General features: G+C 40.2%; 1 protein-coding gene across 1 annotated transcript; it reads left to right on the forward strand.

The window, feature by feature from the left end:
- The first annotated feature begins 506 nt into the window (after window positions 1-506).
- On the forward strand, window positions 507-24,069 carry LOC119525541 (mucin-16-like). Its single transcript, XM_037824318.1, has 11 exons — window positions 507-616; window positions 711-778; window positions 2,641-2,813; window positions 5,336-5,371; window positions 5,637-5,702; window positions 8,665-8,783; window positions 8,882-8,949; window positions 21,692-21,864; window positions 21,974-22,009; window positions 22,144-22,211; window positions 24,064-24,069. Exons 1-11 carry the CDS (start codon window positions 509-511, stop codon window positions 24,067-24,069), a joined length of 921 nt encoding a protein of 306 aa, XP_037680246.1. The 5' UTR covers window positions 507-508.
- Window positions 24,070-24,113: the final 44 nt, after the last annotated feature.

Genomic DNA, 24,113 nt, shown 5'->3' on the forward strand with positions numbered 1-24,113 from the left:
TTCAGTTCCCATTCAGTGGCTAATGAATTTCTACATGATCTGAGCCCTGATGTCCATCTAGCCTCAGCCTGTCCCACTCTCTCCCTTGCTCCCTAAGCTCTGGCTACACCAGGCTTCTCCAAGGCCCAAATCTCACTCCATCTTGAGGGCCTTTGAAGTTGCTGTTCTTGAAATTACTATTTGGATTTATTTTACTGTTCATGTGTTTGGCCTGAGGACTGAGCACAAGAGGCCTTGACTCCTCTTTTTCCCACCAATATGTCTACTACTTTTCTATCATTGGCCATTCACTGCTGAAGTCACACATCTAACATAGCAGTCCCTTCCCCTCCTCCAGCTATCTAAGGAAAGAGGTGTCTCAGATGGGATATTCAATGCCTCACTTACTGGACGCGGTGGTCAGGGAGACAGCACAAGTCCCTTACCCCACTTCCAGCTCAGGCCTAAGCCTGAGAGGTGTCTTCTCTCTCTGTCTCCCCCTCCAGCTGCCAGTGTGAGTTCAGCTTTGATGCTTTTCACTCTCAACTTCACTATCACCAACCTGCTCTATACCCCAGACATGGGACACCTAGGCTCCAGAGAGTTCAACTCCACCGAACAGCACCTGAATCGCCTGGTGAGAACCCCTCTAATACCTACCCTGGCCTACTTTGTCCTTGCCTCACCCCATCCCCTTGACTCATTTGCTTACCTCCCTCCCTTTCTTCCAGCTTGAGTCCTTGTTCAAGAATACCAGTATTGGCCCACTTTACTCTGGCTGCAGACTGACTTTGTTCAGGTGAGGCGCTCCTCCTCCACAACGGGAAATGCTGCACTATCATAAGTAGCATCACCTGGAGGCAAGGTCCTGAGCATGACAACTGAAGGCAGGGATTGTAAATGACTATGGGCTTCCAGAAGTCCAACCACTGAAGTTATCACCTCTGAGTATATCAGAGAGGGCTTCCTATAAGAAGTGGCTGTCTAAGGCCATAAATTATTTGGGTATGTAGAGGCATGGAGCATTCAGGCTCACCAGTTAGAAAAAAGGATATCACTGATGCAGTAAGAAAACAAGAAATGAAACACATTAGGTCAATCCCTGCTAAGACCACTGAGAGAGTCAGCCGTGGGCCCTGACCTCATGGTGTCCACTGGGATATAATGTGTATAATATATAATGGGCAGAAACTACATGAACTTAAAACCTGCTATAAATGAGGTTAGTATGATGTTAGAGCTCTACATGGGGGCCACAGGAGCCCAGAGGAAGGACTTTTAGCTCAACCTGATAGAGTTGAGTAGAGGCTAACTGCAGGAGATAGCACTGGAGCTAAGTTTTGACAGTTCAGGGTACATTAGTCAGAAGGATCATTGACAACAATATTTTAGGTGGTAGAACATCTTGAATAATGGGACAAATGTGACAGACAGCCTAGTACATGAGAACAGTTGTAAAATGGGCAGTGGAGTGTGGAAGGAAAGACAAGAAGAAAGGGAGGAAGAGGGGGAAGGAGGAAGGAAGGGAGGGAAAGGAATGGAGGAAAAGGAAGGGACCAAGAAAAGGAAGAAGGGGATGAGAATGGTTGACTGGGAGACTGACTGAGTGACAGAAGTGTAGCTACATGGACAGATGCAAGATGAGTTTGGAGTAGTGGATGTTATCAAGAGTTCAGGCTGGAGTTGGGGTTTAAAGGCCATATCAAGGAGTTTTAGTAGTGTAGCACAGCAAAAAAGGTTAGACATTGAAGGTCTCTAATATCCAAATATATGAAGTCACATCCTGTTTCTGTCACATTGAAGGTCTCTAATGTCCAAATATATGAAGTTACATCCTGTTTCTGACATTGCTTCCTCATCTATAAAGTGGGAATAACATGAGCATCTACCTCATAAAGTTGTTGAATGTATAACACATTTAAAAGTCATAGCAGAGGCTCTAGCACCTAATGGACACTCAATAAATATTAGTTATAACTATTCAGAGCTGTGGATAACTATGGAGCTGTAGTAAGCAGAGTCCTGACGTGATGTGATTTATTTTAAGTAGAACGCTGGTAGTTATGGCATGGAAAATTTTGAAAGGATGATAAGACAGAAGTTTGGGAGATCAGTGAGAAGTGGTACTGGACCTGGATACTGACTGGATATGAGAAGAAATGAAGACGGATGGTCCAGGAGGCCTCCCTGGTCTCTGGCTCTGACACTGATAAGGAAATATGGGAGGAGTAGCTGATTCCGTTTTGGGGAGAAGATGGATTAGCTTAATTTGTGACCTGTAGAACCTGAGGGGGTCTATGGGACATCCCTAAGTATGTCGGATATATGGAATGGAGCCCAGGGGAGATATCTTGGCCAGGAAGAGTGAGATGGTGCCCCATGATAATATAGCTGGTAGTTGAAATGATGAGTGTGAACCTAATTATCTAATAAGAATGGGAAGCAAAAGAAGAAAATGAGGGCTGGTAGATTATCTACTTTATGGAAGGCAAAGGAGCCTGGATGAACAGGATCTAGGAAATAATATGCCTGAGAAACCAGTCAAGACCCAATAAGAGGTATCATAAAGCCAGGGGGTCAATTTGGAGGAAAGAGTTGAACAAAGTATCTAATTCTCCCAAATCTCTTAATGTCTACATTCCCATATCTCTCCTGTCCCAGGACTGAGAAGGATGGGGCAGCCACTGGAGTGGACACTGTTTGCTCCTACCGTCCTGAACCCATGGGCTCTGGGCTGAACAGAGAACAGTTGTATCAGGAGTTGAGCCAACACACCTATGGTATCACCCGGCTGGGTCCCTACACCCTGGACAGAGACAGTCTCTATGTCCATGGTGAGTAGCTAGCTGTACCACAGCTTGGGTCTCCTCCTGCCCCTTCTTCAGTTCCATATCTGTCTATGCTAGTGGTTCTCAACTGGGGATGATTATGGGTCATAATCACCCTTAACTGGGGGCATTTGGCAATGTCTGAAGTCATTTTCTTGTCACGACTGGGGGTGGGAAGATTGCTACTGATAATTGGTAGGTAGAGACCAGAGATGTTGTTCAATATCCAACAATGCTCCCCCCCACCCACCCCGCCGACTATAAAACATCATCCTAATGAAAATATCAATAGTGCAAGGTTGAGAAATTCATAATTATGGTACAAATCTAGCATATCTTGGGGAGTTCATTTTTGAACACTTAACATACTGATGGAGGCTGATTTCCTCTCCCTTTTACCCCCTGGAGTGAAATATTTCCACGGTGTTCCCTATTCCCACTGTCTCCTATGAGCTCACAAATGGAGCATTCGGATTCTGGGGATCCTGGTCAACTGTTGGAATTAATTCTTTCCTAATGGGCACTGTGTGCCCAGTTTAGCCCCCAGGCCATTTCATTCTCTGCATCATGTCAGCTTGAGACAATTTTCTATGTTTCTATGGGCCGCAGGAACTAGATCCATTTCATGAAACAACAATACCCTTAGCAAATATGCCATGATGTTTACAAAACACCATTGGCAGCAATACTTTTTGGCAACATTGCTGTTAGGAGTAACACCAGAACCATAACTATAATAGCAGCTAATTACTTATTAACAGATTCCTACATGCCAGGAATTGTGCTAAAACCTTTATTTATATTATCTCATATTAATCTTACCCCAAACTCTATGAGTTATTATACTCATTTTTACAGAGAGCCATCATACATTGAAAGGAAGTAATTTTCCCAGTATCATCCAGCTAATGTATGGGGCAGTCAGGATCCAAACCAAAGATTGAGTCTAAACTGCAGGCACCTAATAACAAGGAAACACTGCAGACCTTCCAGATAGAGTAAACCTCTAATCTCAGGACTGGAAATGCTATTAATGGCCTCTAGTCTAACATAACCTAATGCTTTGTACTTGCCTGGAGATTTCCTTCATATATGGTTTGAAATATATTTCATTGTATCATCAGTAGAACATCCTGTTCTGTGTTTATACAAGGATCAACTCCAAGATTGGGACTAACTTAAAAAAGGTTAAGATTTTAATATTGGGACTAACTTAAAAACTGTTTAGGATTGTTGTTACTATTAAATGAGTTAATTCAGGAATAAATCAAGTAAGTTGCATAGCTCCCCTAGGTCCAGTCATTACTTGCATCTTTCATAGAGCATCAGAGATGCAATCCATAATCCAGAGAAACAATCATGAAAATTTTCTTTTCCATAATTCCTTTCTATTCATCTTTTATATCATTCACCTAACTCCCAAGTCAAATTTTCCCCAACATTCCAAACCACATGTTCCTTCCCTTTCTTCCATCTTTCTATCCTTTTATATCCACATACCACTACCTCACTGTGACAGTAAATTAACTGTGAAATTACATGCGTCAGCTTGGCTTGGTTAAGGTATCCAGTTTTTTGGTCAAGCAAGCACTGACCTGATTGTTACTGCACTGTTCTTTCATGGATTTAAAGCATTAGTCATTTGATTGCCTTTATGGCTGATTATATCTATAATCAACAAAGGAGACCACCTTCAGCAATGGGAGAAGCCTCATTCAATCAATTGAAAACCTTAAAGGTAGAAATGATGATTTTTCACAGTCAAAAAGAAGAATTTATATCTCTACTTCAGCCATCCAGCTTCTCCTGGAGAATTCATGAACACCTTCATCAGAGTTGCCAACTTGTGGCCCGTGCTATGTAATTCACAATTCCCAATTGCCAGTACCTACAGTTGCATAACCAATTCCGATAATAAATTTCTTAGTATTTAAATCTATCTGTTATATATCTTTCTATGTATCTATCTCTGTATTTATCTATGTATCTACCTATCTATCTATCATCTCCAGTTTTTCTACTTCTCTGGAGAACCCTGACTAAAACTCTCACTCTGTCATAACTTTGTGGACTCTATATCACAGAAAACACAGGAACTAAGCTAGAAAGAAATATCATACTATCCTAAAAATGTGAAGTGAGAGTGAGAGAAGCTGAGAGAGAAAAACATTAAATTGTCTTTATCAATGAGAAAACATGGACAAGGTTTGGAATATACTTGTTCATAAATTTGTCCCATTACACTTGTATTGTGTTTAGCATGATTGTTAGTAGATAGTATGCCTCCAGTAAATAGAGGCCACTACTATTATTTTATTTTTGTTTTTGTAAAAATAATGGTAATGATGATGATTGGTATCAAAGGACAAGACACAAAATAGGCTCCAAGTAAAACCTAGTCATTATTATTTATTTCCCAGTCATAGGAATTTTATCAGTGATTTCCATTTCTAGGTCTACATCCACCCCTTCCTTAATTCTTACCTGTCATATAAATTCTTTACTCTTTTCTCCCTCATTATCTGCAGGTTATAACCATCAATACTGGACCCCCACCACCAGCAGTAAGTATTCAGAGTCATGATACACCATTGCCCCCAGGACCTTTCCTCCCCAGAGCACATTCCTCAGGAAGGAACTAACAGTGCCCCCTAAGTGCCCTTCTGCACCCTAAGAGAAGCCCCTAAACCAACCAGTGCCTTGGTATGAGCCAAAATATAAGCTCAAATTCCAATTAACAATTTCTGCTCAACATTCCTTCAGGATGGGATTCAATCATTTTTTCCCTGTTTTTTATTTTTTATTTTTTATTTTTATTTTTTATTTCAGCTCCAGTGACCTCTACATCCTCTTCCAGACCCTCCACGTCTCTGTCCCATACTCCCAACTCTACAGGTAGGAACCTGCTCTCTCAGACCTGGGAAATGACAATTCCGCATGGTCTGGTCTCTGCTGACTATCCTGCCTCAACCTGTTTCACTCTCCCTTAGTATCTCATTTCTGGCCACATCAGACTTTTGTTTGTTCTTCTAGCGCATTAACCTCTGTCCAACTTCAGAGCCTTCAATACTAGCTATTCTTGTAGATCAGCTATGCCTGGCACCTGTTCATCTTTCAACTTTAAGCTCAAACATCGTATTCTCTGAAAGACCTTCTCAGATAACTTTATAAGAAATAGCATTTCCCCCACATATGTACTTGACCTACAGGTCTTCTCTGTCATATCATTGTGATTATTTCATTCGTGGAATTTGCTACTGTTTCTTCTATTCACTTTTTATGTATTCGTCACCTGTGAAGTGGGCACCTATTTGGCACTTAGTTATATTTGTTGAAAGAATGATTGACTGAATAAATGGATGAATGAAGCAATTCCCATATATGTCTGCATTTGTGGATTCTGTTTGAATATCCAGAAAATCATTCAAAAGCTGTTTTAGTTATGAGTTTTATTCTTGTCCATCTGTTCATATGGACCAGATGTTGATCTGAGGACTTCTGAAGATCCACGAACTTGCCACAATTGCCTGTTTTTGCCACAAAACCTGTCCTACTTCTGCTCTTAAGATTTGTTTTAAAAGTTGAGTCTATGGGTCTTTTACATGCATGCATCAAGATATAGGCTGGGTATCTCTGATCCTTAATTCCTGCCTTGTAAGTCTGGAGTCATGAGATGCAAACTGGTATCTGCTGTGTCTTGTGAGCCATGACACTGTACACTTTTTACATGCTTTTAGACAGGATGCACACTCTCCATTTCCCCACGGCTCCACCCTGATAAATTCAACTATTTATGTAATGTTACTAGTTCCTATAATTTTTTAAATATGTAACATATACTGTGTACCAATTCATTCCATTATTGATAAGAAGGGACATTATTTGGAAACAGTACTAAGTCTAGTTATTGTTTATGGAACACTTACTATGTACAAGACACTGTGTACAATACTTTGTGCCTCTAGGCTTGCACTGATTCTCAAACATTGAATCAGCTTTGCATTCATGGAATAAACCCTATTTGACCATGATATGTTAGCTTCTTTGTATTTTGATGGATTCATTTTGCTGTTATTTTGTTGTAGATTTTCAAGTCTATATTCCTCATAAAAGATATAGGGCCAGTTGGGTTATCTATTTCTTCTTGAATGAGTTTTGGGAGATTGTTTGGAGCATAGTTATAACAGCTGCTTTAAAACTTGTACCAGAAAATTCCAACATCTGGGTCTCCTTGAGGTTTGCATCTATTGATGGTCTTTTCTGTTGAGAATTGGTCACATTTTTCCTGGTTCTTGGCCCAAGTAATTTTGGATAGTATCCTATTATTGTGTATGTTATGTGTATGCATAATCTTTGTCCTATTATAATTCTTTGGGAAATGTATTTTTGCTTGTGTTTGGTTTGTTTGTTTTAGCTGGTAATTAGCTCTTTTCTTTCCAGTCCACAATCACCCCACTTCCTTGTTCCATTTGGTCAAAAGATGAGTTTTCCATCGAATTTTAGCCATCTCTGCAAACACACACACAAACACAGCTCCATGACTTGGATGGGCCCTCAGAAAAAAAACTTTAAGAGAAAAGAGGAGGGAAAGTAAAAGTCAGCCTTGTACAAGTTGTTTTTCCAAATTTTAACTCCCTTCCACAATCAGCTGGCTTTTGTTTACTTTTTAGAGTCCTTGATAGTTAGTTGCTTTTCGTATTTTGTTTTGAGGTTTTTAGATGTAGTCGGCAAGAGAGTCAGGCTATGGTGGGCTTAATCTACCTTGGCTGTAGTTTTACTCAATCAATCTTCACCAAAACCTTAGGAAATAGATATTACCATTACCCCTTTTTATAGAGGATGAAATTCGGATCACAGAGATGTTAATGAACTTGTCTAGTCAACCATCTAGTAAGTAGTAGAGCTGGCATTCAAATACAGACAACCTGGCTCTAGGGCTCAAGTTTCTAACATATATGTTATAAGGGAGATGTGTGTTTTCTGGGGAAAGATGACAATTTTGGAGCCAGAAAGATATTGTAGCAGTACTGTTTATTTGTCTGTGGGACTCAGGCAAATTTACATTCTGCAAGTCACAGTTTCCTCATCTGTAGAATGGAACTGGTAACACTTAACCTCTCAAGGTTGAGGTGAGAGTGATCTGGGATGCTGCAGGTGAAGTGCCCACCATAAGGGCACACAGTCAGTGCTCCATAGTACCAACAGGGTTCAGGTTGAGAATCCTTCTCTAGAGGATGCATAAGACTTCTGGCTTTTGATTATTTATACCCTAACCCATACAGTTAGGTGACCATACAGTTAGGTGACCATACAGTTTTGATTTCATACTGGGTAACTTTTGAGAGACAAAGGGGTGAAATTAATATTTACATGAGGACAGCATGACTGTTCAGGGCAAACCAGAATATCTGGTCTCCCTACCTAAACTCTGCTCTCCAGAGATGGTTGATGGAGCTGAGGGAGGGTACCACTCTCACAGGAAGAAAAGCCTTGACCCATTAGCAGTTACCAGTCTCTCATGATGAAGTCAGAAGACCAGGGGAGTTTTCTGTCCCCAGAGTCAATCCAACATAGTGATTTTGTTTCTCTTACTCCCACTGACATGTCCACCAATTGCCTAGTCTTTAGACACTTTAGGCCAAATGATTTGAGGTTCTTTTTGCAGATTAGATTATCTATCCAATATGGAGACCTCTTCCCCTTTATAGGCTGGCAAGGAGCAAGGGTGACTCAGGTGGCATATCTCAAGCCTGATCTGTTGGATACTGGAGCTAAAATGACAAGTCTGGATCCTTCCCCATAGCCATCCTAAACCTGAGCTTGTGATGGAACCCCTTCTCTTCCTCTCCTGTTGCAGGCCCTTCTCTGGTGTCCTTCATCATCAGTTTTATCATCACCAGTCTGTACTATACAGAGGACATGGGGAAGCCAGGTTCTGAGATATTCAACACAACAGAAGGAATCTTGAATCGTCTGGTGAGATCACCCAGTGCCTTCTCCTTCTCATCTCACCCTTGTCCTGCCCAGCCCCTTGGCCCATCCTGCTCTTTCTCTTCCCTCCTCTCTGCCCCCAGTTCAGGTCCTTGTTCCAGAACAGCAGTATTGGGCCCCTCGACTCTGACTGCAGACTGACCTTGCTCAGGTGAGAACTCCAGAGTACACATGTGGGCAATATGGGAAGTAATGTTGAGCTGGGCCCTAGCTGGGCCCTAACCCACTGCACCTACCACCCAAGGGACAGTCTCTTCTCAGCCTGACTGTAAAACACAGAATCCTCTTAGGCCTTTCCTTCCTGGGAGATAAGGATGAATTTTCTGGAGGATCTTTATTCTGGAGCTCATCCAGAAAAGAATTAGCCAACACATTGGCTTTTTCACTAAAGAGCAGTGGTTTTCAACCAGGAAAGATTTTGCCCCCTAGGATATAGTTGGCAGTGTCTGGAGACATTTTTCATGGTCACAACTGGGTAGGAGGGAGTGTTATTGGCCAGAGATGCTTCTAAACATACTACAAAACACAGGACAAAGAAATAACCCATGCTTTGCTATTACACAGCAAAGACTTATCTAACCCACAGTACCAACAGGGTTCAGGTTGAGAATCCTTATCTAGAGGATGCATAATTCTCTCTCCTGCTTTAGCCACATTTTTGCTAAAGATTGGCATGTTCATAACTCCTAGCAAGCCCTCCTCTTCCCTACAGTCCCCCAGCAATGGCCAAATCCTGTTGTCTGACTTCTCAGAGGTGAATTTGGGATATCTGCCAAATGCTGAGAGGTCTGTCCTCTTACCTTATTTCACAGCTGAAGAAATGAGGCATGGAGGGGGTGAGAGATTTAACCAGAGTCATCCATGATTGATTGGCAGAGCTGAGATTTAAGCAATTTGATATCATCTTATTTCACTTTGTCAGATTGCCAGACTTTCTTCCACTCCATTTGTCATGTTTCTGTTGTTAGGGTATGCAGTGCCTTGTGATGATTGTCACTTTAAAGTTAAGCACAAAAATTCACACTTGAAGATGCTATATCACCTTTGTTAAGGGATCTTGGCAGCTGTCCTGTTCATTTCCAATTCTCCTCCACCAATAAGGCCATTCTAGGCTTCCCACAAGCCCTCCCCATTTCCCTTGACCCTCCCTGCCCAGGCCTGAGAAAAATGGATCAGCTACTGGAGTGGATACTGTCTGCACACACCGCTCTGACTCCATGGGCCCTGGGTTGGACAGAGAGCGGCTATATTGGGAGCTGAGCCATGAGACCTGTAATGTCACCCAACTGGGCCCCTTCACTTTGGATAGGGACAGTCTCTACGTCAATGGTGAGCATCCTTTTATTTCATGCAATTTTACTGAGATATATTCACATATCATACAATCATCCAGAGTTGTTCACAGTGTCATCACAGAGTTGTGCATTCATCACCATAATCAATTTTTTGAACATTTTCATTACTCCAAAAAATAATAAGAATAAAAATAAAAGTAAAAAAGAACACTTCAAGCATCTCATACTCCTTCCCCCACCCCTGTTATTCATTTACTTTTTGTCCCCCTTTTTTCTTCTCATTTGTCCTACACCGGATAAAGGGAATGTGAGCCACAAGGTTTTTCACATTCACACAATCACACTGTATAAGTTATATAGTACTATGAACATCTTCAAGGATCAAGGATACTAGATTGCAGTTTAGCAGTTTCAGGTACTTCCTTCTAGCTATTCTAATACTCTAAAAACTAAAAAAGGATATCTATATAATGCATAAGAAAAACCTCCAGAATGACCTCTCAACTCCATTTGAGATCTCTCAGCCACTGAAACTTTATTTTAATTTCTCTTCCCCTTTTGGACAGGAAGGTTTTCTCAATCCCATTTTGCCAGTTCTAGGCTCATCCCTGGGAGTTGTGTCCCACATTGCCAGGGAGATTTACACCCCTGGGAGTCAAGTCCCATGTAGGGGGGAGGGCAGTGAGTTTACCAGCCAAGTGGGCTTAGAGAGAGAGGCCACATCTGAGCAAAGAAAAAGGTTCTCTGGGGATGACTCTTAGGCATCATTATAAGTAGGCTTAGCCTGTCCTTTGCAGTAACAAGCTTCATAAGGGCAAGCCCCAAGATCAAGGACTTGGCCTACTACAATTGTAGTCCACAATGCTTGTGAGAATATCAGAAATTCCCCAGGTGGGGAAGTTTAATGTTTCTACATTTTTCCTCAGGCCCTCAAGGGGGCTTTGCAAATACTTTTTATTCTCTGCCCAAATTACTCTGGGATGTATGGGGGTTTCACACTAACCTGTACAAACCAACCAGATCTCACCCCCTATTCAAGGTTCCATGTAATTATGGTGTTTGAATAAATTGACCGTACAAGTTCAATTATATAGCGAGCTACAGAAAGTATAGATTTTGCACCATATAAACATCTCTTTCTTTGGTCAGTAAGCATCCTTTTAGTAACCCCAAGCCGAAGCTGAGAATTTGCTCCTCAGAAGGGATGTGGGCTCTCCAGTTTACCACAGGACCCATTCTGTATATCAGCTTCCTCGTGAGCCACCTCCTTTAATAATACTATCAGCTCAGTCCCCATAATCCCTTGAGTTTGGAAGTCATTCTCCTCTCATTGTATCTCTGCTTTTCAGGGCACTGATTTGCCCACTTGTGTGGCCACAAAAGCCTCTCTCTATTTAGGTGAAAGAGAAGATCCTTTGGCTGAAGCCAATGGGGTTCAAGAGTGTAGCCATTCAGCTTTCTCCCTTCCAATGCCTCAAAATCCCTAAAGACTCACAACCTAGAATTCTGTTTCTTATCTTCCCCAATAAATTACAAGCCCATGAAGACAGAAACTTGGTTTTTGATTTCTCTGCATTTTAAGAACAGGATACTGTTGCTGTTAAATCATTACTTTTGAACTGTATAGACTTGAAGCCTTATTTGGGGGTAGGGGCTAATGGCCCTTGAGGTGTCTCTTGTATATCCCTCCCCTGCCCACACTGCAGTTCAGTCTTTTATTCTCATTGCAGGTTATACACATCGGGCCTCATCCTCCACCCCCAGTGGTGAGTACTCAGGGCCCTGATGACCTTGTGCTCCAAGTGCCCTGTGGGTAGCATCCGATTCACCTCCACCTACCACCCCATGAACAGGACCTTGGGGAGAGAGGAAACCAGAAGCCTTGATTATCTCACCCCCACCTCCATAATTCATAGCTTAAACTGGAAAGGAACAATGCACACATGGGCATCTGTGACCCACCCCACATCCCTGTTCTCACTCTAGACCATTTCCCCTCAGCTGCTGTGAATTTGGCATGCACCCAGTGACCAGAGTTCTGCCAGTCAACTTCTCTAGCTCCATGAGTGGGTGACTTTTCTCTCCACCTCCTTCTAGGTAGCCAGGAAATGTCCTCATATGACCTCAAAGCAAGGTCCTGAGAGTTGCAGAGAAAAGCTGGTGTGAGAGAGCTTGGGACTCAGTCATGAGCCTCTCCTGCTCTGCCCTGAATTCCTCAAGATCAGGAGATGTGCCTTCTCCAAGCCATGTTGACCCTGGGCAAGTTACTTACCCTATCAGTTACTTACCCTATCAGTGCCTCAGCTTCTTCACATACCAAGTGAGGATAGCAGTAATTCTTAAGGTCATTGTGAAGGTTAAACAAAAACATATGCAAGAACACTTAGTACTGGGGCTAGCAGGGAAGTTAGGTCAACAAATATTTATTGGGCACATTTTCTATGCTAGGAAGAGGGGTAAGACGTTGGGTAAGTTAGGTGGAGTCACTCCCCTCACAGAGTTTACAGTGTATTGGGGAAGACTGTCACTGAACATGCAATTATAACTAATAAAAGTAATAAAAGACAACCATGTTATTTAGCCCTTACTATGTACCAGGCCATGTGCTCCTTTTTAAAATTTTGTTTTGAAATAATTATAGATTCACAGGAAGTTATAAAATGGTACAGAGTTCCCAGGTATCCTTCAGCCAGTTTCTTCCCAATGGTTACATCTTGTGTGACTATAGTACAATATCAAAACCAGGAAATTGCACAGACCTCAGTCAGATTTCACTAGTTTTACATGTCTTCATTTGTGTGTGTGAGTAGATGTGTGTTTTTGGTTCTATGCCATTTTATCGCATGTGTAGATTTCTGTAACCACCACCACAATCAAGATACAGAACAGTTCCATCACAACAAAGCTCTCTCTCCTGCTACCCTCTTACAGTCACACCCATCCACCCTCAACCATTTGTAAACACTTATCTGTCCTATATCTCTATAATATTGTAATTTTGAGAATATTATATAAATGATATCATTCAGTGTGAGACTTTTTGGGGTTAGCTTTTTACCTTCACCCTAATGTTCTTTATAGATACTGTTTTAACAAACACAGTCATTTAACAAACACAGTCACAGAACCACTCTAAATAAAAAGTATGATTCTTCCCATTTCACAGTTGAAGAAACTGAGGTACAGATAGGTTGAATAAAGTGCCCAAGGTCACACAGCTGATGAAGGGCAGAGAGGAAATTTGAAATCAAATGAGAGTTTCTAGAGCCTGTGGCTATTTAGGCTCTCCTGTGCAGACTTATATTAAAGGGTAAGTTCTTAGTGTTATGGAATGGAAGGGGGAATCAAGGTGAGTAGTTGAGAGGAGGCCTTCTTTAAGGATTGATGTTTGGCTGAAGAAAAAAAAAAATTGTTTGTTAAATGCTGAGTGGGATTAAATTGATTTTTTCCCTTTTCCTGTCTCCCAAACCATGATATTACCCCAATCCTGTTTCTTAAACCTCCAAACTAGATCTGCCAGGGCCAGACTGGATCCTCACCAGGATTTAAGATCTCAGTTCCTGGTTGCCTGACCTGGCACATAGGCAGACAGGGGCCCCCTAACCTGCTTCTTGTTAATTAAAAATATTAGAGAAATTGTAGGTTTACAGAAAAATCATGCAGAAAATACAGAGTTCCCATATACCACGCTATTATTAACACCTTACATTGGTGTAGTACCTTTGTTACAATTCATTAAAGAACACTTCTATAATTGTACTATTAACCATATAGTCCATCGTTTAAAATAGGATTCATTGTGTTGCACAGTGCTATTTTTTAAATGTTTATTGTAATAACCTATATACAACCTAAAATTTCCCCTTTTCACCACATTCAAATATGTAAATGAATGCTATTAAGTACATTCACAATGTTGTGCTACCATCACCACCATCCTTTACTGAAACTTTCGATGAACCCAAATAGAAACTGTACAATTTAAACATTAATTACCCATTCCCTATTCCCACCCTGGCATTTGGTAACCTATATTCTAGATTCTGGCTCTATGAGTTTGATTATTTGAATTATTTCATGTCAGTGAGATCATTCAATATTTGTTCTTTTGTGCCTTATATATTTTACTCAACACGATGTCTTCAAGTTTCATCCCTGGTATTGCATGTATCAGAACTACATTCCTTTTTACAGCCGAATAATATTCTATTGTATGTATATACCACATTTTGTTTATCTATTCATCTGTTGATGGAAATTTGAATTGCTTCCACCTTTTGGCAGTTGTGAATAATGCCATTAAGTATATTGGTGCACAAATGTCTGAGTCCCTGCTTTCAGTTCTTTTGGGTGTATTCCTAGAAGTGGGATTTCCAGGTCATATGATGATTCTCTACTTAACTTTCTGAGGAGTCACCAAACTGTTTTCCATATGACTGCACAACTTTAAAGTCCCAGCAACAATATCCAAGTGTTTCTATTTCTCCACATCCTCTCCAACACTTGTTATTTCATGATTTTTCAATAGTAGCCACTCTAGTGGATGTGAGATGGTATCTAATTGTGGTTTTGATTTGTATTTCTTTGGTGGCTAATGACTTTGAGCATCTTTTCATGTGCTTATTGACTATTTGTATATCTCCTTTAGAGAAATGTCTATTCAAGTCTTTTGCCCATGATTTAATTGGGTCATGTGTCTTTTTGTTGTTGAGTTGTAGAAGTTCATTACATATTCTAGATATTAAACCTTATCAGATATATGGTTTCCAAATATTTTCTCCCATTCACAGGTTGTATTTTTACTTTCCTGATTGTTTTGATGCACAGAAGTTTGTAATTTTGATCAAGTCCCATTTATTTATTTTTTCTTTTGTTGCTTGTGCTTTTGGTGTAAAGTCTAAGAAGTCATTGCCTACCACAAGGTCCTGAAGATGCTTCCCTGCATTTTCTTCTAGGAATTTTATGGTCCTGGTTCTTATATATAGGTCTTTGATCCATTTTGATTTTATTTTTGTATATTATCTGTGTGAGGTGTCCTGCTTCATTCTTTTGCATATGGATATCCAGTTCTCCCAGCACCATTTGTTGAAGAGGCTATTCTTTCCAAATTGAGTGCATTTGGCAGCCTTGACAAGTATCAGTTGGCCATAGATGTGATGGTCTATTTCTGAACTCTCAATTCAATTCCCTTGCTTGATATATCAATACTTGTGTTAGAACCATGCTGTTTTCACCACTGTAGCTGTGCAATATGCTTTAATGTCAGGAAGTGTGAGTTCTCCAACTTCATTCTTCCTTTTCTAGAGGATTTTTTTTTACCATTCTGACCCCTTAACCTTCAAAATAAATTTGATAATTGGCTTTTCCATTTCTTCAAAGTAGGCTGTTGGAATTTAGGCTGGTATTGCATTGAATCTGTAAATCATTTTGGCTAGCATTGATATCTTAACAATATTTTGTCTTCCAGTTCACAAACACGGAGTGCCCTTTCATTTCTGTAGGTCTTCATTGATTTTTTTCTTGCAATGTTTTGTAGTATTCTGTGCACAAGTCCTTCATCTCCTTCGTTAAAATTATACATAGTTATTCAATTTTTTAAGTTGCTGTTTTAAATGGATTTTTTTTCTCCATTTCCTCTTCAGCTTGCTCATCCATAGTGTATGGAAGCACTACTGATTTTTGCGTGTTGATCTCATATCCACCACTTTGCTGAATTTGTTTTTATCTCTAGAAGCTTTCTTGTAGATTTTTTAGCACTTACTCTATACAGGGTCGTGTCATCTGCAAATAGCAAAAATTTTATTTCTTCCTTTCGAATTTGCTTGCCTTCTATTTCTTTTTCTTATTGCTCTCATACGAATTTCCAGTACAGTGTTGGATAACATTGGTTAACGTGGCATTCTTGTCTTGTTCCAAATCTTAGAGGGAAAGGTTTCACTGTCTCATCATTGAGTATGATTTTATGCCCATTACCATGTTGAGTAAGTTTCTTTCTAATCCTATCTTTCGAAGTGTTTTTATCAAGAAAGGATGCTGGATTTTGTCAGATGCCTTTTCTATGTCAATTGAAATGATCATGTGGTTTTTCCCTTTGATTTGTTAATGTGGTATATTACATTAATTGATTTTCTTGTGTTTAACCACCCTTGCATACCTGGAATAAAACCCACTAGATCATGGTATATAATTCTTTTAATGTGAGGTTGGATTCAATTTGCAAGTATTTTGTTGAGGAGTTTGGATCTATATTCATTAGGGATTGCTCTTTAATATTTTTTCTTGTAGTGTTTTTATCTGGCTTTGGTATTAGGGTAATGTTGGCTTCATAGCATGAGTTAGTGTTCCTTCCTCTTCAATTTTATGAAAGTGTTTGGGCAAGATTGGTATAATTCTTCTTGTAAGGATTGGTAGAAATCACCTCTGAAGTCGTCTGGTCTTGGGCTTTTCTTTTTTCGTAGGTGTTTGATGAATAATTAATCTCTTTGCTTGTAAATGGTCTGTTGAGGTCTTCTATTTCCTATAGAGTCAGTATAGGTTGTTCATGTGTTTCTAGGAAATTGTCCATTTCACCTAAGTTGTCTAATTTGTTGGCATACAGTTGTTCATAGTATCCTTTTCTGATCCCTTTATTTCTGTGGGGTCAGCAGTAATGTCCCCCCTCTCATTAATGATTTTTTTTATTCACATCTTACCTGTGTTATTCTTTGACTAGCTAAGGGTTTGTCGATTTTATTGATCTTTTCAAAGAACCAACTTTTGGTTTTGTTATCTCGCTCTATTGTTTTTTCTCCACAATTTCATTTATCTCTGCTCTAATCTTTATTTCTTTCCTTCTGCTTGCTTTGTGGTTAGTTTGCTGTTGTTTTTCTAGTTCCTCCTAGTGAAAAGCTTAGTTTTTGGTTTCAGCCCTTTTTTCTTTTTTAAATGTAAGTCTTTAGGGCAATAAATTTCCATCTCAGCACTGCTTTCACTGCATCCCATAGGCTTTGATATGTTGTGTTCTTGTTTTCTTTCATCTCAGGATATATACTGATTCTCTTTGCAATTTCTCCTTTGATTCACTGAATATGTAAGGTAGTGTTATTTAACTTCCATATATGTGTGAATTTTCCAGTTCTTTGCTTGATATTCATTTCCAGATTTATTCCATTATGGTCAGAGAAGATGCTTTGTATGATTTCAATCTTTCTAAATTTATTGAGGCTTATTTTGTAACCAAATGTATGAACACTCCTGGAGAATAATTCATGTGCACTTGAGAAGAATGTGTATCTTGCTATTTTTTTTTGTTGTTTCGTTTTTTGTTTTGTTTGCTTTTTTGTTTGTGTTTCATGCATTCTTTCTTGTAATTGCAATCAGAAACTTTTAGCAATACATGTGTTAAAAATGGGAAAAAAACAAACATTCCATTCAAGCATCCTAATTTCCTCTAAAACCTACTCCCATAGCTCCACAACAGACATTCTCTCACATCACCTATGAAGATTTCAAAAAGAAAAGAACTCATTATAATGTGGTCTTGGTTCTTAGATCCCTTCATGCTGGATCCATCTGGAGACTAGTGCAGTGGTTTAGTTTTTTTTAATTCATTTTATTGAGATATATTCACATACCATGCAGTCATACAAAACAAAGTGTACATTCATTTGTTTACAGTACTATTATATAGTTGTGTGTTCATCACCAAAATTAATTTTTGAACATTTTCATTATCACACACACCAAAATAATAAGAATAAAAATTAAAGTGAAAAAGAACAATTGAAGTAAAAAAGAACACTGGGTGACTTTTTTTTTGCCCCCATTTTTCTACTCATCCATCCATACACTGGACAAAGGGGAGTGTGGTCCATATGGCTTTCCCAATCCCATTGTCACCCCTCATAAGCTAAATTTTTATACAATCATCTTCAAGATTCAAGGGTTCTGGGTTGTAGTTTGATAGTTTCAGGTATTTACTGCTACCTATTCCAATTCATTAGAACCTAAAAAGGGTTATCTATATTGTGTGTAAGAGTGCCCACCAGAGTGACCTCTTGGTCCTTTTGGAATCTCTCTGCTACTAAAGCTTATTTCATTTCCTTTCACATCCCGTTTTGGGTCAAGAAGATGTTCTCCATCCCACGATGCCAGTTCTACATTCCTCCCTGGGAGTCATATCCCACGTTGCCAGGGAGATTCACTCCCCTGGTGTCAGATCCCACGTAGAGGGGAGGGCAATGATTTCATCTGCCAAGTTGGCTTACGTAGAGAGAGGGCCACATCTGAGCAACAAAGAGCCAGCCTTTCATTTTCAACCTATTTTTGTCCTGTTATCTAAGATGAGTCTCTTGTAGACAGCTTAGAGTTGGGTCCTGTTTTTAATCCGTTTTGCCAGTCTATATCTTTTTATTGGGGTGTTTACTCCAGTAACATTTAATATTATTACTGTAAAGGCAGTACTTTCTTCTACAATTTTGTCCTTTGGATTTTATGTGCCACATCTTATTTTTATTCTCTCTTTCCTTTTACCCTTCTTGATAGACTTTATTTGTACTCTCTTCTCCAAACCTCTGTCTCTTGTCTTTTCCTATCAGCTTGTAGCACTCCTTTTATTATTTCTTATAAAGGAGGTCTCTTGTTCACAAACCCTCCCAGTGTCTGTTTGTCTGAAAATATTTTAAATTATCCCTCATTTTTGAAGGGCAGTTTTGCCAGATAAAGAATTCTTTCTTGGAAGTTTTTCTCTTGCAGTATATTAAATATATCAAACCCTGCCCTCTTTCCTCCATGGTTTCTGATAAGAAATTGGCATGTAGTCTAGTTGCGGAGCCTTCATATATGATGAATCACTTTTCACTTGCTGCTTTCAGAACTCTCTCTTTATCTTTGACATTTGACATTATAATTGGTATGTGTCTCAGAGTATGTCTATTGGCATTAATTCTGTTTGGGGTACCTTGAGGTTCTTGGACATGTATGTTTGTGTCTTTCTTAAAACTTTGTTAGGTTTAGGCCATTATTTCCTCAAATATTCTTTCTTCCCATTTTCCCTTCTTTTCTCCTTCTGGGTTACCCATGAAACATATGTTTGTGCACTTCATATTGTCACTTAAGTCCATGACACAGTGCTAAATTTTTTGTATTCTTTTCTCTATCTGTTCTTATGACTGTATGATTTCAATTGTCTTGGCTTCTAGTTTGCAGGTCTTTCTTATGCCTGTTCAAATCTGCTGTTGTATTCCTCTAGTACATTTCTAATATCTACTATTTTACCTTTCATCTCTCATTTTCTGTTGTGTCTCTTTTTATACTTTCAAATTCTTCATTATGTTCACACAATATCATCCTAATATCCTTTATCTCTTTGTGCATATTTTCCTTTATCTCCTTGAATTGATTGAGAAGCTTTGCTTGAATATCTTTGATTAGTTGTTCCAAATTCTGATTCTCCACTGAAGTTTTAGTTTGCTCCCTTTGCTGAGCCATATCTTCCTGTTTCTTAGTATGCTCTAATTTTTTTGTTGATTTCTATGTATCTTATCTTGATGAGTTAATAATGAAAGTCCTTTTCTCCTTCTTGTCTAGGGTTTTATTGTTGATTGACTTTGTGTTGAGGCTCTTTTTTGAAACTTGGTCCATCTTATTCAGGACCTTTAGAGAAACTGTTTTTAAGTGTTCTGATTTTCTCAGCTCTTCTTCATGTGATTGTTGCCCTGGATATACACTGCAATTGCTAAGGTTGTACTTTTTTTCTAATTGTTTCACTTCCATGTCAGAGCTTCCTTTCTTCCATTCCTTCTCCAGAAATCTTGATCTATTCTGTTTATTTTTGTTTAGACTTTTCTCCCCATCTCCTTTGGTTTGTTTAAATTGTCTCCCTCACTCAGTGCCCCATTTTCCTTACACTTTTTAGTTGTGGGTCTGTCTTACAGCAGTTCCAATTATCCTTTTTAATTTACTTTTTTTCTGTGAGGATTTTATGCCTCCGTTTTCTTCCCCATTAGGATATCACAACCCAGAGAGGTGGATGCTATCAATCCAGAAATCTGGTCACTTCAGAAAAATCTATTTTGCTTTTACGTGTCCAGCTGACTGAAACTGGGCCTGAGTGAGAGCACAACAGTCTTACCAGCCTTTCTATAGTGGTCTCTCTTTTTGTTTCCCCGGGAGGCCTTTTGTAGTGTCTTGTGTTTCGCTGTGGGTCTTTGTGGACTTAGGTCCCTGTGCCTAGATATGTATGGAGTTCTAACTTGCTGCTGTGAGTCTACTGTCTCAGTCTATGGTTGGAGGGAGCTGGGCTCTGCTTCCTCTGTGTGACTCCTAAGCTGGTGGGATTTCGTAAGGGTGTGAGGAATGAGGACTGACTGGCATTTGGGTTGGAATTCTCCTACCTACGATTTTTCTGTTTCTGTGATTCAGCATTTGTTGAGTCTGTCTCCAGCCTTTACTTCCTCCACAGTTCTAAGCAAGTGGAGTGTGTCCTTGAATTTACTAAATCTCTGCCCTATTTACTTCTATTGTACAATTTTTCAAGTTTATCCCTAGTACCCCTCAATTATTGTAATGTATGCTGGGGTCTCCTCTTTTTTGAAATTGCCATTCTGGAGTAAGCTGTTCCCCAGTACTTGAACACACACATGAGGGATGTCCCAGGCTTGAGCATTTGGTATGCTCAGTTGGCATTTCTCTTTCATCCCCACTTTAGCCACTGGCCCTGCCCTAGTGCTCTTTACCCTTAACTTCACCATCACCAATCTCCACTACAAAGAAGGCATGCAACATCCAGGATCCATAAAGTTCAACACCACTGAAAGAGCTCTTCAGCTTCTGGTGAGAACCATACCCACCTCACCCTAACACTGCTCACCTTACCCACCCTGTCCACCTCACTCCCATCCTACCCTCTTCACTCCTGCTTTGCCCATGGAAGCATACCCCATCTACCAATGCTTACTCACCTAGCTCCTGCAAATGCTAGCTCCTCAGCCCTCCTACTCACCTCTCTCTCCTTCCTTAACAGATTGAGCATTTGTTCAGGAACACCAGTGTCAGTTCACTCTACTGTGGCTGCAGACTGATCTTCCTCAGGTGAGACTCCCTCGAAGACAGCCACCTGGACCTGCCCTGAGCATTGCAAGGGCCAAAGAATTTGGTCCACTTCCTTCCTTCCCTGTTTAAATGTCCTCAGCAGAGTTGGAATTCAGAAGGCACTAGCTCTAGGACTAAGGTGTTATGTCCTCCTCTCCCCCATATTCTTCAAATTCTACAGAGCTCATCAGCAGGAGTGGGTCTCTGTGCTGGTCATCCCTTCTAAATTCCCTCTCACTTCTCCACTTGCTTTAATTCCAAATTCCAGCAACTCTTTACCTATCTCAAGTATGCACTTTCCTGTCCCCATGGTGTGACACTGCAGGTTTCAGCTTTTCAATTGAATAAAAATTCTCACACCCACTAATTCTGCTAAGTCCAGACTGGCCAGAAGTTGGTGTACTCAGAGAATCTGAGTCTGGCTTCTCACCTCCATTACCTCTGACCCTTTTCTGTTTTCCCAAGGAATCTTAGGACCCCTCTCTGGAGACTGTGTTTGTTATCATTCCCCTCACTCTCTCTTCCTAGGTCTGAGAAGAATGGTGAAGCTACTAGAGTGGATGCCATCTGTACCCACTGTACTGACACTGCAGGCCCTGGGCTGGACAGAAAGCAGCTGTACTGGGAGCTGAGCCAGCTGACCCATGGTGTCACCCAGCTGGGCCCTTACACTCTGGATCAAGACAGTCTCTATGTCAATGGTGAAGGCACCCATCTTTGGCAGCCCAGAAAGCCCCACATCTTCCCTCTCCATTCCTCCTTTTCTCTTACCCCATCTCCTCTTTCCACTTTCTCTCTCTACCTCTGCAGGTTACACCCACCAGGCCCTGGCCACCACACCCATCAGTGAGTATTTTGAGGTTTCAGAAGTCTATGCAACTTTTGTTTGCTTCCTCCCTGAGTCCCAGCCCTTAGGAATGAAAGAGACCAGATCCTGCTGCCCCCATTTTCCACCTCCACCCACCTCCACCCACCTCCAGCTTCAGATGGACAGAGTCCAATACCCCCAAATTCCAAGGTGTGGGAACATCCCCCTGGCGTCTCCAAGGTGAGGATGTACCCAACCCAAGCACTTGAGTATTTTCCCCCATCTACTGTGGTGATTACATTTTCTGCAGGGATGCCGACCTTCTTCTCCAGTTCCACAGGTAGGAGTTCTTTTCACTGAAGATGCTCCTAGAAACTTCTGCTGGATTCTAACCACAGGAGACAGGATATCATTGGGGATGGGGGTGGCATCTTTTGGGGGACACCATGGCTAACTCCTGGTGGTTTGACACGGCCTTCCCAGGTCCCTGGGGATGTCATGAATCCCAGTCTTAGCCCCAGCACTCACTTTCCTAAGCCACTCTCTGTAAACTTGTTTTGAAACCTATATGTTGCCCCAGTCTTCCAAATGATTCCCTAACTCTTGATAGAGTAGAAAGCAGACAAATTCACTGAGAATAGATTTGTCAAATTTCCAGTTTCTCAAAAGCCAACTCAATAAAGGATCAATACCCCACTTTACCCAATTAGTTAATTTACTAAAATATTGTTTGAGGGATATTCTTATTGAATATATTGAATAGATATAACTTTATTTCTTCTTAGTGTCTTTATGATTATGTTCCTTGTGAATATATATGGTTTCCCTGACCATATCCAATGAATATTGCCATTTTAGCAGCATTTTAAGGAAAGTCCCATTTATCAAAGTCTAGGGATTATGGAGCATTTGAACATTTCACAAATAGTGGGTGTGTGTTTACTGCCCTCCCCCCAACATTTTCTGTTATGAAAATTGTAAAAACTATCACAAAAGTTGAGAAAAAAGTACAAGGATATCCATCTTTCCACCACTGGAGTTCAACAATTACTGAAATTTTGTCTTATTTGCTTCTTTGAATAGTCAGCTATGCTAGAACATGACATTGTATTCCTTAAAATCTCCATGCTAAACAAAATGTGCAATGAAAACATGGAGTTTATGGGACAAATGGGTTTGGGGCACATCACTTAAAAACATCTTCAGTGACACATAAAAGAAGAGATAGGAATCTAATTTAAAAAAAAGCACAGTTTTCCATGTTAAATGTTTAAGAAATACATAAATACCATCATAAATGTGTCAAATTGTTCCAAAAGTAGCAAGGGTACTGAAGCAATCATGTTTTCAAAACAAACATTATAGAATTGATTTCAGTATACATGTAGACATAATTTTTTCTGAACTATTTGAAAGTTGTAAATGCCGTGCTTTGCGACTACATATTTCAGCAAGAATCAGCAAAGAAACAGGACACTGTCCTATGTAACCATAATGCCATTATCATGCTCACAAAATAGCAATAATACATTAGTATCATCTAATATACAGTCTGTATTCAAATTTCCCCATCTTCCTTTTGTAGATGACTTTTTCTAAACCAAGATCCAATCAAGCTTCCCATATTGGTTAGGTTATTGTCTTTTTTAGTGTCTTGATCCAGAATAGTCCTATTCACTGTCCCCCTTTTATTCTCATGATATTGAGTATTAAAGACAGCAGGCAGAACCTGGTCCCACATTCTGGATTGTCTGATTGCTTTACCTATATTCTTGAATATACTTAGAGGAATTATTCATAAAATAATTCTGGTTAAGTCGATCAAGTTGGTAAATTTTGGAAAAATGGCATAGTGCTCCTTAGGCAAATTACCATATAGACCTCTGAGAATAAACCTGTCTTGGAGGGTCCTCAAAGGTTTCCTGGTAGGAAGAAGAAACTGGCTCATGCCTAGCCAACCTGAACACCACCATCTATGGTTTCAGCTTGTGGCCAAAGCCAGGAACCATGTAATAGAACAATTTCAGGGGCTATTTTAGACAGAGCTGGCAGGCATGTGTCCCACTGGTCCTTAAACCCATATTATGCCTAGGCCTGACCTGTGCATGGCCTCTCCTCACCCTTCCCTTCTGCAGCTGCTGG

The sequence above is a fragment of the Choloepus didactylus genome (assembly GCF_015220235.1).
Source record: "Choloepus didactylus isolate mChoDid1 chromosome 25 unlocalized genomic scaffold, mChoDid1.pri SUPER_25_unloc2, whole genome shotgun sequence".
NCBI classification, from domain to species: Eukaryota; Metazoa; Chordata; class Mammalia; order Pilosa; family Megalonychidae; genus Choloepus; species Choloepus didactylus.